The sequence below is a fragment of the Babylonia areolata genome, chromosome 23 (genome assembly GCF_041734735.1).
Source record: "Babylonia areolata isolate BAREFJ2019XMU chromosome 23, ASM4173473v1, whole genome shotgun sequence".
Lineage (NCBI taxonomy): Eukaryota > Metazoa > Mollusca > Gastropoda > Neogastropoda > Buccinidae > Babylonia > Babylonia areolata.
This window is the reverse complement of record NC_134898.1, coordinates 42,903,395-42,915,990: the sequence shown is the minus strand read 5'-3', so window position 1 is coordinate 42,915,990 and position 12,596 is coordinate 42,903,395. Positions and strand designations below refer to the sequence as shown.

Here is a 12,596-nt window from a genome sequence, read left to right as displayed (position 1 = left end):
CTCTCTCAGGTGCTGAAGTACACAGCGGGACACATCAACTACGGGGGTCGTGTGACGGACGACTGGGATCGACGCTGCCTCATGAACATCCTCAGCGACTACTACAAGCCGGAGGTCATCAACGAGGAGTACAGCTACAGCAACAGCAACATCTATCACCAGATCTCCGCCACCATCGATCACGGCGTGAGTGACCCTGACCTGTGACCTTGCACCCTGACCCCCACAGCCCCTGACCCCTGACCCCTCTTTGTCTGTGTCCTTCCTGCGGTGTCCTGTCTCGTCACAGCTTGGAATTGTTATCTTTATTATTGTTGTTGATACTTGTATAGCAGTTATCTTTATATATTTTTTTTTTATTGATTCTTGTGTAAGAATTATCATTGTTATTGTTGATACTTGTGTAAGGCTTATCATTATTATTGTTGATACTTGTATAAGGATTATTGTTGATATTGTGGATGCGTGTGTTGTGATTATCATTATCATTTTTGATACTTGTGTAAGGATTATCATTATTATTGTTGATACTTGTGTAAGGATTACCATTATTATTGTTGATATTTGTGTAAGGGTTACCATTATTATTGTCGAAACTTGTATAGCGATTATCTTTATGATTAATGAAACTTGCATGGCGATTTTAATCAGTATTGTTGATACTTGTATGCTGATTATCATTATAATTGTTGATACTTATGTAGCGATTACCATTATTGTTATTGAAACTTGTGATAGTGATTATCATTACTATCATGTTGATACTTGTGCAGCAATATCATCACTATCATTGTTACCTGTATGGCACCTATCTGCGGTCAGTGACCAAACTTTAAGTGCATTGAACCTTGTGCCTCTTCCACAGCCTGTGTGCTTCTCACAGCATTGAAAACAAGTCCTTGTCTCGATAGGAGTACAGGAGAGCGTCCAGCACCAGTCAAGTTATGTGATCATCATGTGGAGCTGGAGTAACAGAATCAGAATTTGTCAAAATCAAAAGGGTTGGATTTAAAAAAACAAAAACAAAAAAACAAAAAAACAACAACAACAAAAAACAAAAAAAAACACCCGACAACATCAACAATCAAACAGCAATGATAAATGGCAAAGACGTCAAATTTTGTATTGACATTCAAAGTATTTCCAAAGAAAATGAATTAGAGTTGCCACCGGCAGACATACAGACACACACACACACACATACACAGAGACACACACAGACGCGTGCGCTCACACACACACACACACACACACACACACACACACACACACACACACACACACACACACACACACACACACGCAACTGAAACACAGGTTTATTACATAGGCCCACATTGTTTAGAAACACCGACAAGAGCCATAAAAAGACACCCTAGATGTAACTGACAGACAGATGAATGGAAAAGATACATGGAAGATGAATGAATAAACAAACAAATGAGTAAACAAAGTTGTGGTGAATGGATAAAATAGATGACAGGTGAATGAATGAATAAATAAATTGATAAATAAATGAACGAATAAACCAAAAAATTGTTTCCTCCTTTGCAATGAACAGGGCTATCTGGAGTACATCAAGAGTCTGCCCATCAACGACACCCCTGAGATCTTCGGTCTCCACGAAAACGCCAACATCACATTCGCCCAGAACGAAACGCTGCTGATGCTGGAGGGTCTTCTGCAGCTTCAGCCAAAGACAGCCACCGGTGGTGGCAAGTCTCGGGAAGAGGTGAGAGGCCGGAACCCTCAGACTGACAGTCCAACGCTTTAACCACTCGGCTATTGCGCCCGTCGAGAGAGTGTAGCGAATGGGTTAAATCTTTTGTGACACAGCATGCGTATTCTTGCGGTTTTTTTTGTTTTTGTTGTTTTTTGTTTTTGTTGTTTTTTTGAAGGATGGTTTTGGATTGTGCTTCTCTTCTGGCAAAATGTATAATAGTCATGTCCGACTATGACCATCAGAACGGCAGAGGAGGCAGCTGCTGTCGCAATTATTTGGGCTACAATGTGATCGTGGTGGAGAGTGTCTTTTCCCAGTTATTACCCACTCTCTCGGCCAAGAGGTTTTAGGACAGGCAGCGTTGGGATGGTTCGTTCCCAAAGGCCAACTAGCCCCCAAAGGTGGTAAAAGTAAGACTTTGAAGGATTGAATCATTTCCACATATGAATTTTTTTTTTCTTTTTCAAACCATCATAAATTGTTTCAAACCTTCCAAACTTCTTGATCCAGGGATCATTGAGGCTTTTCAATGTACTTTTTTGTGTATTGAAAGCTCGGGTTGGAAAGTGTTAACCATAATAATATTATTATGCGCTATGAGACCCACAAATGATGGATAGGCATGTTCACAAAACAGTTTCTTTTTAAAGGTAAAAATAAATGTACTTAACTGATCCTGAAATTCTTGCCTGTATGTAACGGGTGTTGGAAACAAAAACATACAAAGCATGCTACACCACTAAAAACCGAGTTTAACTCATTGATCAGTGGGGTATTGTGTTGTTCATGTAAAGGCTGACTTGTAGGAAGGAGTGAACATGGGATAACTAATGCACTGGCCATGTGATTCATGTGCTATCATGTGACTTATGCTGTGGTATGATAATACTGATGCCGTGGCCATGTGACTTTATGTTGTGGTATGACAATACTTATGCCCAGGCTATATGACTTACTCTGTGATATAATAATGATTCCCTGGTAATGTGACTTAATGCTGTGGTATGATAATACTGATGCCCTGGCCATGTGACTTTAGCTGTGGTATGATAATACTGATGCCCTGGCCATGTGACTTTAGCTGTGGTATGATAATACTGATGCCCTGGCCATGTGACTTTAGCTGTGGTATGATAATACTGATGCCCTGGCCATGTGACTTTAGCTGTGGTATGATAATACTAATGCCCTGGCCATGTGACTTAATGCTGTGGTATGATAATACTGATGCCCTGGCCATGTGACTTTAGCTGTGGTATGATAATACTGATGCCCTGGCCATGTGACTCAATGCTGTGGTATGATAATACTGATGCCCTGGCCATGTGACTTTAGCTGTGGTATGATAATACTGATGCCCTGGCCATGTGACTCAATGCTGTGGTATAATAAAACTGATGCCCTGGCCATGTGACTTAATGCTGTGGTATGATAATACTGATGCCCTGGCCATGTGACTTTAGCTGTGGTATGATAATACTGATGCCCTGGCCATGTGACTTAATGCTGTGGTATGATAATACTGATGCCCTGGCCATGTGACTTTAGCTGTGGTATGATAATACTGATGCCCTGGCCATGTGACTTTAGCTGTGGTATGATAATACTGATGCCCTGGCCATGTGACTTTAGCTGTGGTATGATAATACTGATTCCCTGGCCATGTGACTTTAGTTGTGGTATGATAATACTGATGCCCTGACCATGTGACTCAATGTTGTGATATGATAAAACTTATGCCCTGGCTGTGCACAGGTGATGGAAGACACAGCCAAAGAGATTCTGGGCCAGGTGCCCAAGGCGGTGAACTTGGGGATGGTGATGGAGAAGTACCCGGTGATGTATGAGCAGTCCATGAACACTGTGCTGGTGCAGGAGGTCATCCGGTGAGTGAGGGGGTTGAAGGGGGAGGAGGGGGGGATGTGTTCCCTGTTTTAGTGGGAGTAAGGTTCAAGACAAGACAAAATCTTAATTATCGAGGGTAATAGATAAGCAAGTAACATGGTTTTTTTTACATTCAGCCCTCACCCTAAAGAGGGAATAAAGCTAAAATAAAGTAGAATGGTTAAGGTGCTCATCTGCCAGTATAGTATCCATGAGGGTTTGGGTTCGAATCCTGCTCTCGCCCATCAAACTGAGGGTCAGGTCTTTGGGATGAGACGATAAAGCAAGGTCTCGTGTGCAGCACACACTTGGAGCACTGAAAAAGAACCCACACAACAAAACTGTTGCCCTCTGGCAAAATTCTGAAGAAGAACTCCACTCTGATAGGTGCACAAATATGTATGTTTGCATGTACTCAAGGCCTGACAAGTGTGTTTGGTTATGCTGCTGTCAGGCATCTACCTAGCAGATGAGGTGTGGTGTGATTTTCATGAATGCAGTGACACCTCTTTGAGATACTGGAACTAATAGGGGTGGACAATATCTCGGCTGGGGATGGACAGGTGTCACTGTATTCGTGGGTGTTTTACAGTGTTCTGGATGTGGTGTTAATTGTGTTGATGTATGTTTTCCAATCTTCCCCATGTGTTCAGACACTTTACTTAATCGCAGAGAAAACAGGGTTAAGCTCTCCTCTCCTGGACACCAGAAATGACTTACTACCTTTGGACATTTATCATTGAGATCATGTGTGTTTTCTGATGTGTGGTGTATTTTCAGACACTTTTCTTAATCAGAGAGAAAGGGTTAAGTTTCCTTTTCTCTTGGAACACAAGAAATGAAACCAACATTGAGGGACTGTTGTTCATTGTGTTGGTGGTGTGTATGTTTCCAAATGTGTGGCATGTGGTTAGACAGTTCATTTCAGAAAATGGCTTAGGTGTTCTCCCCCTCCTGAACACAAGAAGAGAAACGACTACTGTTTTCCTGCAGTCTGTTCCAAGAATTCTCATGGATGGATACTTAGCTGTTGAGAATAATTACAGGATTCAGACTCTGCAAAGACGTTTACGTTGTTTTTTTTATGGAAACTTCTCTTTTAAAATTAAGGATAATGCGTGTATATGCTGTGACTGCCTGCCTGCTGGTGTGTGTGTGTGTGTGTGTGTGTGTGCATGTGTGAGAGAGAGAACGTGAGAGTGTGCTTATGCACGTGTGTGTGTGTGTGTGTGTGTGTGTGTGTGAATGAGAAAGAGAGAGAGAGTGTATGTATGAGTGTGCATTAGAGTTTGTGTGTGTGTGTGTTTGTGTGTTCGTGTGTGTGTGTGTGTGTGTGTTTTAACAAGAGGTCTGTGTGCTGCAGGTACAGCCACCTGCTGGGTGTGTGTATGAGTTTGCGTGTATATGTGTGCGTGTGTGTTGTGTTCACAAGGGGTCTGTGTGCTGCAGGTACAACCGGCTGCTGGGTGTGATCCACCAGTCGCTGCAGGACCTGCTGAAGGCGCTGAAGGGTCTGGTGGTGATGTCCCAGGAGCTGGAGAACATGGCCAACAGTCTGTACAACAACATGGTGCCCTCCATGTGGGCTGACAAGGTGAAGCCTGCCTCTCCACGCACCTGGCTTTATACCTTACACATCTGGCTTCACACCTCACACACCTGGTTTTTATAACTTACACACCTGGATTTGCACCTGGCTTCACACCTTACACACCTGGCTTTTATATCTTACACACCTGGATTCGCACCCCATGCACCTAGCCTCGCACTCCACAAACCTGGCTCCATACCTTACCCACCTGGCTTCGCAACTCACACCCCTGGCTTTTATACCTTACACACGTGGGTTCACACCTGTCTTCACACCTTACACATCTGGCTTTATACCTTACACACCTGGCTTCACACCCCATGCACCTAGCCTCGTACTCCACAAACCTGGCTCCATACCTTACCCACCTGGCTTCACACCTCACACACCTGGCTTTTATACCTTACACACCTCCCTTCACACCTCATACCTGCCTTCACAGGAGTTTGAGTTTTGCTGTACGCTGAATCTTGGTTTAGTATATCATGCAAATAACCAGCACCCAGACTGGCACTAAAGGTCTTGTGGGGAGGTGGGGAGCGGGGGGTTTTGGAGGGGAGAGTAAAAAATCCCAGTCTGTATATGGGACTCAAACCTGTGGACACTCACTTCTTAGTTGGATACATTACCACTAGGCCACCGCACCAGTTCTTCTGTTCTTTCCCTCTCTCATGCTGGTAACCTTGCTTCCCCTTTCTGGCTGTCTCTCGCGTCTCCCTCATACTCGCCTGCACTCCTTATTCTTGTCCACACCCTGGTCCTGTGTCATTTGCATCTCTGTATTTTTCTCACTGTGTCTGGGAGGTACACAAAGAGCAGGCAACCATGAATAACAAACCCCCTTTGCTGCTACTGTTGGTAGACTGCTATATCCACTGCAATTTAGTGTTCATTTGTGTCAGTATCTATTGTTGAGTATTCCGCCTGCTTTGAGTTATGACCAAGAGCAAATTCCATGGGAAACAAAGCCAAGTATTTTCTCGGAAACGAAAGTGCATGTTTGGAATGAAAAATCCTAAGAGGATAATCAGGATTGATCGTAAATAAATATCTAAACAATGTTGGCAAGAAGCACTTCACTGAACTGTCCAAACAAATTGTAGTGCCTGATATTCATGCAGAATTGTGTGTTTTCTTGTTTTCATTGAATGCCTTGTTTTCTGTTTTCCTGACCAGGCTTATCCGTCTCTGAAGCCCTTGGCATCCTGGACACTGGACTTGATTCAGCGTATGAACTTCATTCAGGAATGGATCGACCACGGCATTCCTAGTGTGAGTTGGTGTTCCTTGCGCATGCACTGTGTTATGCCTCTGTAGCAGTTCTTTTGGGAGACAGCTTGAAAATAGATAAGGTCATGGACTGATACACAGCGTCATGGAATCAACGACTAAAGTGATTGCAAGGGGTGGGGTGGGGGTTGGGGTTTGGAAAGTAACTGAGATGAATGAAGTCAGTATGGCTCCTTCAGATTTGATTGGAATTCGTTTTCTGTTAAATACTCAATTTTAACAAAATCAGTATTTTGCGGAAAAGGTTTTATCATTTTTATTTAGAGTTTTTTAACTGAAGGGCTGTGTGAATTCATTTTATGACACATATGGATGTGTAAGAAAACAGATACTTCTGAAAGGAGAAATCCACTCTGATAGGTACACAAATATATCTATCGATCTATCTCTTCTCTCTCTATATATATATATATATGCATGCACTCAAGGACTGAACAGTACGTTGGGTTATGCTGCTGGCCAGGCATCTGCCCAGCACATGTGTAGTGTAAATGGATTTGTCTGAGCACAGTGATGCCCCTTGAGAAACTGAACCTGAAACTGAAATTGAACTGCACAGGTCCTGTGGATTTCTGGATTCTTCTTCCCTCAAGCCTTCCTGACTGGCACGCTGCAGAACTTTGCCCGAAAGAAGGTCATCTCCATTGATACCATCAGCTTCAACTTTAAGGTGGGTATCGTCGACCCATAATAACTCTTCTTTGCGCAGTTGTTGAGACAGCAGTCTGAAAACCCCTGCAGACAAAACTTTCTGTCTTGAATAACTGCTCAGAAGACAATTTACATATCAAAGTATGCAAAAGTTGAGCATTCATGCAGTTCCAACAGGAATCAGTTGTAGATATTTCCATGACAGAAAAGGATAATCTGGTACTTCTACAATGGGAAAAGATAAAATGATATTTCTGCAAGGGGAAGACTACAATCTCATATTTCAACACCAGGAACAGATTACATCCTGACATTTCCACAACATGAAAAAATGACAGTGCAGTATTTTCACAATAGATCATGGCATATTACAGTGCAAGATTTCAACAATAGATCCTGCAGTATTACAGCGCAGTATTTCCACAACAGATCATGCGAGAGACCCATCAGGAGCTGAAAGAGGCTCCAGAGGACGGCTGCTACATCCGAGGCATGTTTGCCGAGGGAGCACGCTGGGACTATACCCGCCATGTGCTGACCGAGTCCCGCCCCAAAGAACTGTTCACCGACATGCCTGTCGTCTGGCTGATCCCTGCCGCCAACCGCCAGGTGCCAGAGTCCGGCATTTACGAGTGTCCTGTCTACAAGACACTGACCAGAGCAGGTCAGTATATGTTTGCGTCTTCTGCCATCATACCATCGCTGGGTAAACTGAGTTATGCTGCCATCAGTGCATGTTTCTGTCCGTTTAAATGTTTTGGAATTAGCAGCATAGGTGTGGCACTGAGTACAGAAAATTAAAGAGGGAAAAGTCAGAAAGAGTTGAGTAATATGTAAATTTTCGCTCTGTTGAAAAGAATGTTTGTGCAGTTGTATTACCACACCATATTTTCTTGCATGGATTATTCATCAGTATCTTGACATTGTCCACTTGTTGATTATTCAACAGTCCTTTGACAATGTCCAGCTGTTAATTATTCATGAATCTTTTGACAGTGCCCACCCATTACTTATTCATAAATCTTTTGGCAGTGTCCATCTGTTAATTATTCATCAGTATTTTGACAGTGTCCACCTGTTAATCATTAATCAGTCTGTTTATTATGTCCACCTGTTAATTATTCATCAACCTTTTGAGAGTCCACCTGTTAACTATTTGTCAATATTTTAACAGTGTCCACCTGTTAATTATTCATCAGCATTTTATGAGGGAATGAAGACACTGCAAGATACTTCTGCTGTCCTTAATCAGGCTGTGTTGTTTTCTGCTCTGTTCTCCCTCAGACTGTGTTGTTTTCTGCTCTGTTCTCCCTCAGGCTGTGTTGTTTTCTGCTCTGTTCTCCCTCAGACTGACTGTGTTGTTTTCTGCTCTGTTCTCCCTCAGACTGACTGTTGTTTTCTGCTCTGTTCTCCCTCAGACTGCTGTGTTGTTTTCTGCTCTGTTCTCCCTCAGGCTGTGTTGTTTTCTGCTCTGTTCTCCCTCAGACTGACTGTTGTTTTCTGCTCTGTTCTCCCTCAGACTGTGTTGTTTTCTGCTCTGTTCTCCCTCAGACTGACTGTGTTGTTTTCTGCTCTGTTCTCCCTCAGACTGACTGTGTCGTTTTCTGCTCTGTTCTCCCTCAGACTGACTGTGTTGTTTTCTGGTCTGTTCTCCCTCAGACTGTGTTGCTTTCTGCTCTGTTCTCCCTCAGACTGACTGTGTCGTTTTCTGCTCTGTTCTCCGTCAGACTGACTGTGTTGTTTTCTGCTCTGTTCTCCCTCAGACTGTGTTGTTTTCTGCTCTGTTCTCCCTCAGGCTGACTGTGTTGTTTTCTGCTCTGTTCTCCCTCAGGCTGACTGTGTTGTTTTCTGCTCTGTTCTCCCTCAGACTGTTTTTTTTCTGCTCTGTTCTCCCTCAGACTGACTGTGTTGTTTTCTGGTCTGTTCTACCTCAGACTGACTGTTGTTTTCTGCTCTGTTCTCCCTCAGACTGACTGTTGTTTTCTGCTCTGTTCTCCCTCAGACTGACTGTGTTGTTTTCTGCTCTGTTCTCCCTCAGACTGACTGTGTTGTTTTCTGCTCTGTTCTCCCTCAGACTGACTGTGTTGTTTTCTGCTCTGTTCTCCGTCAGACTGACTGTGTTGTTTTCTGCTCTGTTCTCCCTCAGACTGACTGTGTTGTTTTCTGGTCTGTTCTACCTCAGACTGACTGTTGTTTTCTGCTCTGTTCTCCCTCAGACTGACTGTGTTGTTTTCTGGTCTGTTCTACCTCAGGCTGACTGTTGCTTTCTGCTCTGTTCTCCCTCAGACTGTTGTTTTCTGGTCTGTTCTCCCACAGACTGACTTGTTTTCTGCTCTGTTCTCCCTCAGACTGACTGTTGTTTTCTGGTCTGTTCTCCCACAGACTGACTGTTGTTTTCTGCTCTGTTCTCCCTCAGACTGACTGTGTTTTCTGCTCTGTTCTCCCACAGACTGACTGTGTTGCTTTCTGCTCTGTTCTCCCTCAGACTGACTGTGTTGTTTTCTGCTCTGTTCTCCCTCAGACTGTTGTTTTCTGCTCTGTTCTCCCTCAGACTGACTGTGTTGTTTTCTGCTCTGTTCTCCCTCAGACTGACTGTGTTGTTTTCTGGTCTGTTCTACCTCAGACTGACTGTTGTTTTCTGCTCTGTTCTCCCTCAGACTGACTGTGTTGTTTTCTGGTCTGTTCTACCTCAGGCTGACTGTTGCTTTCTGCTCTGTTCTCCCTCAGACTGTTGTTTTCTGGTCTGTTCTCCCACAGACTGACTTGTTTTCTGCTCTGTTCTCCCTCAGACTGACTGTTGTTTTCTGGTCTGTTCTCCCACAGACTGACTGTTGTTTTCTGCTCTGTTCTCCCTCAGACTGACTGTGTTGTTTTCTGCTCTGTTCTCCCTCAGACTGTGTTGTTTTCTGCTCTGTTCTCCCTCAGACTGACTGTGTTGTTTTCTGCTCTGTTCTCCCTCAGACTGACTGTGTTGTTTTCTGCTCTGTTCTCCCTCAGACTGACTGTGTGTTGTATTTTGCAGGTACACTGTCCACCACCGGACACTCCACCAACTTTGTCTTTGCTGTGGAGCTGCCCAGCGACAAACCTCAGCAGCACTGGATCCAGCGGGGCGTGGCCATGCTCACTGCGCTCAACTACTGAGTCAACAGTTGCCGAAAGACTGTGGCAGATACTCTCTTTCCTCTCAGAAATATTGTTGTGCAACTGGACTCAACAACCGAGTCAACTTTTGGTTGGACACTTTGACAGTAAAAAATTTGTTCTCAAAATACTGTTCCCCCACTAGACTCGACAACCCAGAAATATTGTTGTGCTATAGGACTCAACAACTGAGTCAACCGTTTGGTTAGGCATTTTGACAGTAAAAACTATTCTCAAAATATTGTTGTGCTGCTGAACTACTGAGAAAGACTTAGCAAAAAGACTTACCTAAAAAAAAACAACCAGAAAAAGCTCATTTCTTGGAAATACTGCGTTCCAGTTGTGATAGGAACATGCTTCTTTCTCAGAAATCTTGCCGTCCTGTTGATGTAATTTCCTGTACTGGTTGAACTGTGATAATGAAAATGTAGTAGTGGACTGTATATAACCCTGCTGAAAAATGTGTTTGCACATCTGAATTGGTGATACTCTTTCCTCTCCTCTCTCCTCCTTGCTGGGACTGATTTAAGTATCAGGCTGCTGAATCTAACTGCTGAAAAAATATATATACATCATAGTTGTTGTGTTTTTTCTTCTTATCCGATCAATGAAGCATTTTTCATCTGTAGTAAATTACCTCTCACTTGTTTCCTGGACAAAGTTTTGCTCTCTGCAGGATGAGAAAAACCAATGCACAAGTGTTTTGCATCTTGTGGTTAAATTTTCTTTTGGGTCAATATATTTGATCTGCTTTATTTGCTATACATTTTAACTGTTTACAGTTATGGTCTGCTTTATTGCGTTCTGTGATTTGTAATATTTTGATACTGACTGCTGATATGCATTCCTTATTATAAACCAGGGTTAGGGTTTATTGAATTATACTTTTATACATAATGTGCCTTGTACAAAACCTGACCTTACATTTCTCTTTTCTTCTTGTTCTGTATTCATGGGCTGCAACTCCCACATTCACTCATATGTACACCAGTGGGCTTTTACGTGTATGACCAATTTTACCCAGCCATGTAGGCAGCCATACTCCGCTTTCAAGGGTGTGCATGCTAGGTATGTTCTTGTTTTCATAACCCACCGAACACCGACATGGATTACAGGATTTTTAACGTGCTTATTTGATCGTCTGCTTGTGTATACACACGAAGGGGGTTCAGGCACTAGCAGGTCTGCACATATGTTGACCTGGGAGATCGGAAAAATCTCCACCCTTTACCCGCCAGAACACAGTTTTAACCCCACTGCTGCAAAACTGCATTCTGTTTTATAAGATGAACATCTGAGAGATTTCAAATTTATTGATAAAGGTTTTTTACACTGCTTTTAAATCAATTAAGTTTGGATCGTTAAGAGGCCAGGTTTATTTTGCAGCTTTTGTACATGTTGTGATATATATTTATACTGCTGATTTTACATGACTTTAATTTGGAATTCAGGCCTGTGGTTTGCAGCAATGTACAATACTGCGTTGTTTATTTAAAAAAAAAAAAAAAAAAATGAAGTGCAAACAAAATTAACTGTGATGGACATTTTATTATAGTGTAAATTTGAATGTTTTGTTGTAAGATATTTCTTTCCACAAAAAAAATAATGATTCAGTTGGTGAAGGAAGTCTTAACCAACATAATTTTTTTTTTTTTTTTTTTTACAATTGTTCTTTTAACCGAGACAAATGTGTCTACAATTGTATAAAAAATTTTTTGAGTGATGCTTATGAAGAAAAAAAATCTTATAAAGAAAACAGCATTGATTCATTGTTCGTTATGTTGTTATGATGCAGTCGCCACTTCAACATTTCATCTTTTTTTCTTATTTAAAAAAAAATTCAAACATAAAACAGCATAATGTGAAGCTCTGTAGCAATACATATTCAACAGCATACAGACCCAGTCATTTCATATTGACCTGAAAACCTTCCAAATGCATTGGGATTTTTGTTTGTTTTTTGCTTCATAAGTGCTTGCAACTATTACCACACTTGAGGGAAAAAACATGAACCATGTTTGTACACAAGGTGAAAAAGAAATGTGGAAAAAAAAATCTATATATCTCTATATATCTACACACACACACACACATTCAGAAATCACTGATATGTCCAGACATTACAGGAAAAAATCATTCTTATGCATGAGAAAAGTACATGTGCACACATTAGAAAGGCATTCCTATTTTTCTTCTGGTACTCTGTATAGCTAAAATAGTCATTTCTAGTTTCTTGCACAAGGATTTTTTGCTGAACTGACAACACTGCTGTTGTCAAAGCAGTGACAAAACGAACAAAACACTGTGTTCACA

At 42.2% G+C, this 12,596-nt stretch overlaps 1 protein-coding gene across 2 annotated transcripts in view; it reads left to right on the top strand.

Moving 5' to 3' along the window:
• Positions 1-12,052, top strand: part of LOC143298193 (dynein axonemal heavy chain 1-like) — a 148,767-nt gene extending 136,715 nt beyond the window's left edge. For both annotated transcript variants that reach the window (XM_076610957.1, XM_076610956.1), the window contains 8 exons: positions 10-186; positions 1,562-1,732; positions 3,479-3,609; positions 5,057-5,201; positions 6,375-6,470; positions 7,048-7,158; positions 7,569-7,803; positions 10,162-12,052. In XM_076610957.1, coding sequence (XP_076467072.1) covers positions 10-186; positions 1,562-1,732; positions 3,479-3,609; positions 5,057-5,201; positions 6,375-6,470; positions 7,048-7,158; positions 7,569-7,803; positions 10,162-10,283 — 1,188 coding nt within the window. In that variant the 3' untranslated portion in view covers positions 10,284-12,052. The remainder of the gene's footprint in view (positions 1-9; positions 187-1,561; positions 1,733-3,478; positions 3,610-5,056; positions 5,202-6,374; positions 6,471-7,047; positions 7,159-7,568; positions 7,804-10,161) is intronic.
• Positions 12,053-12,596: the final 544 nt, after the last annotated feature.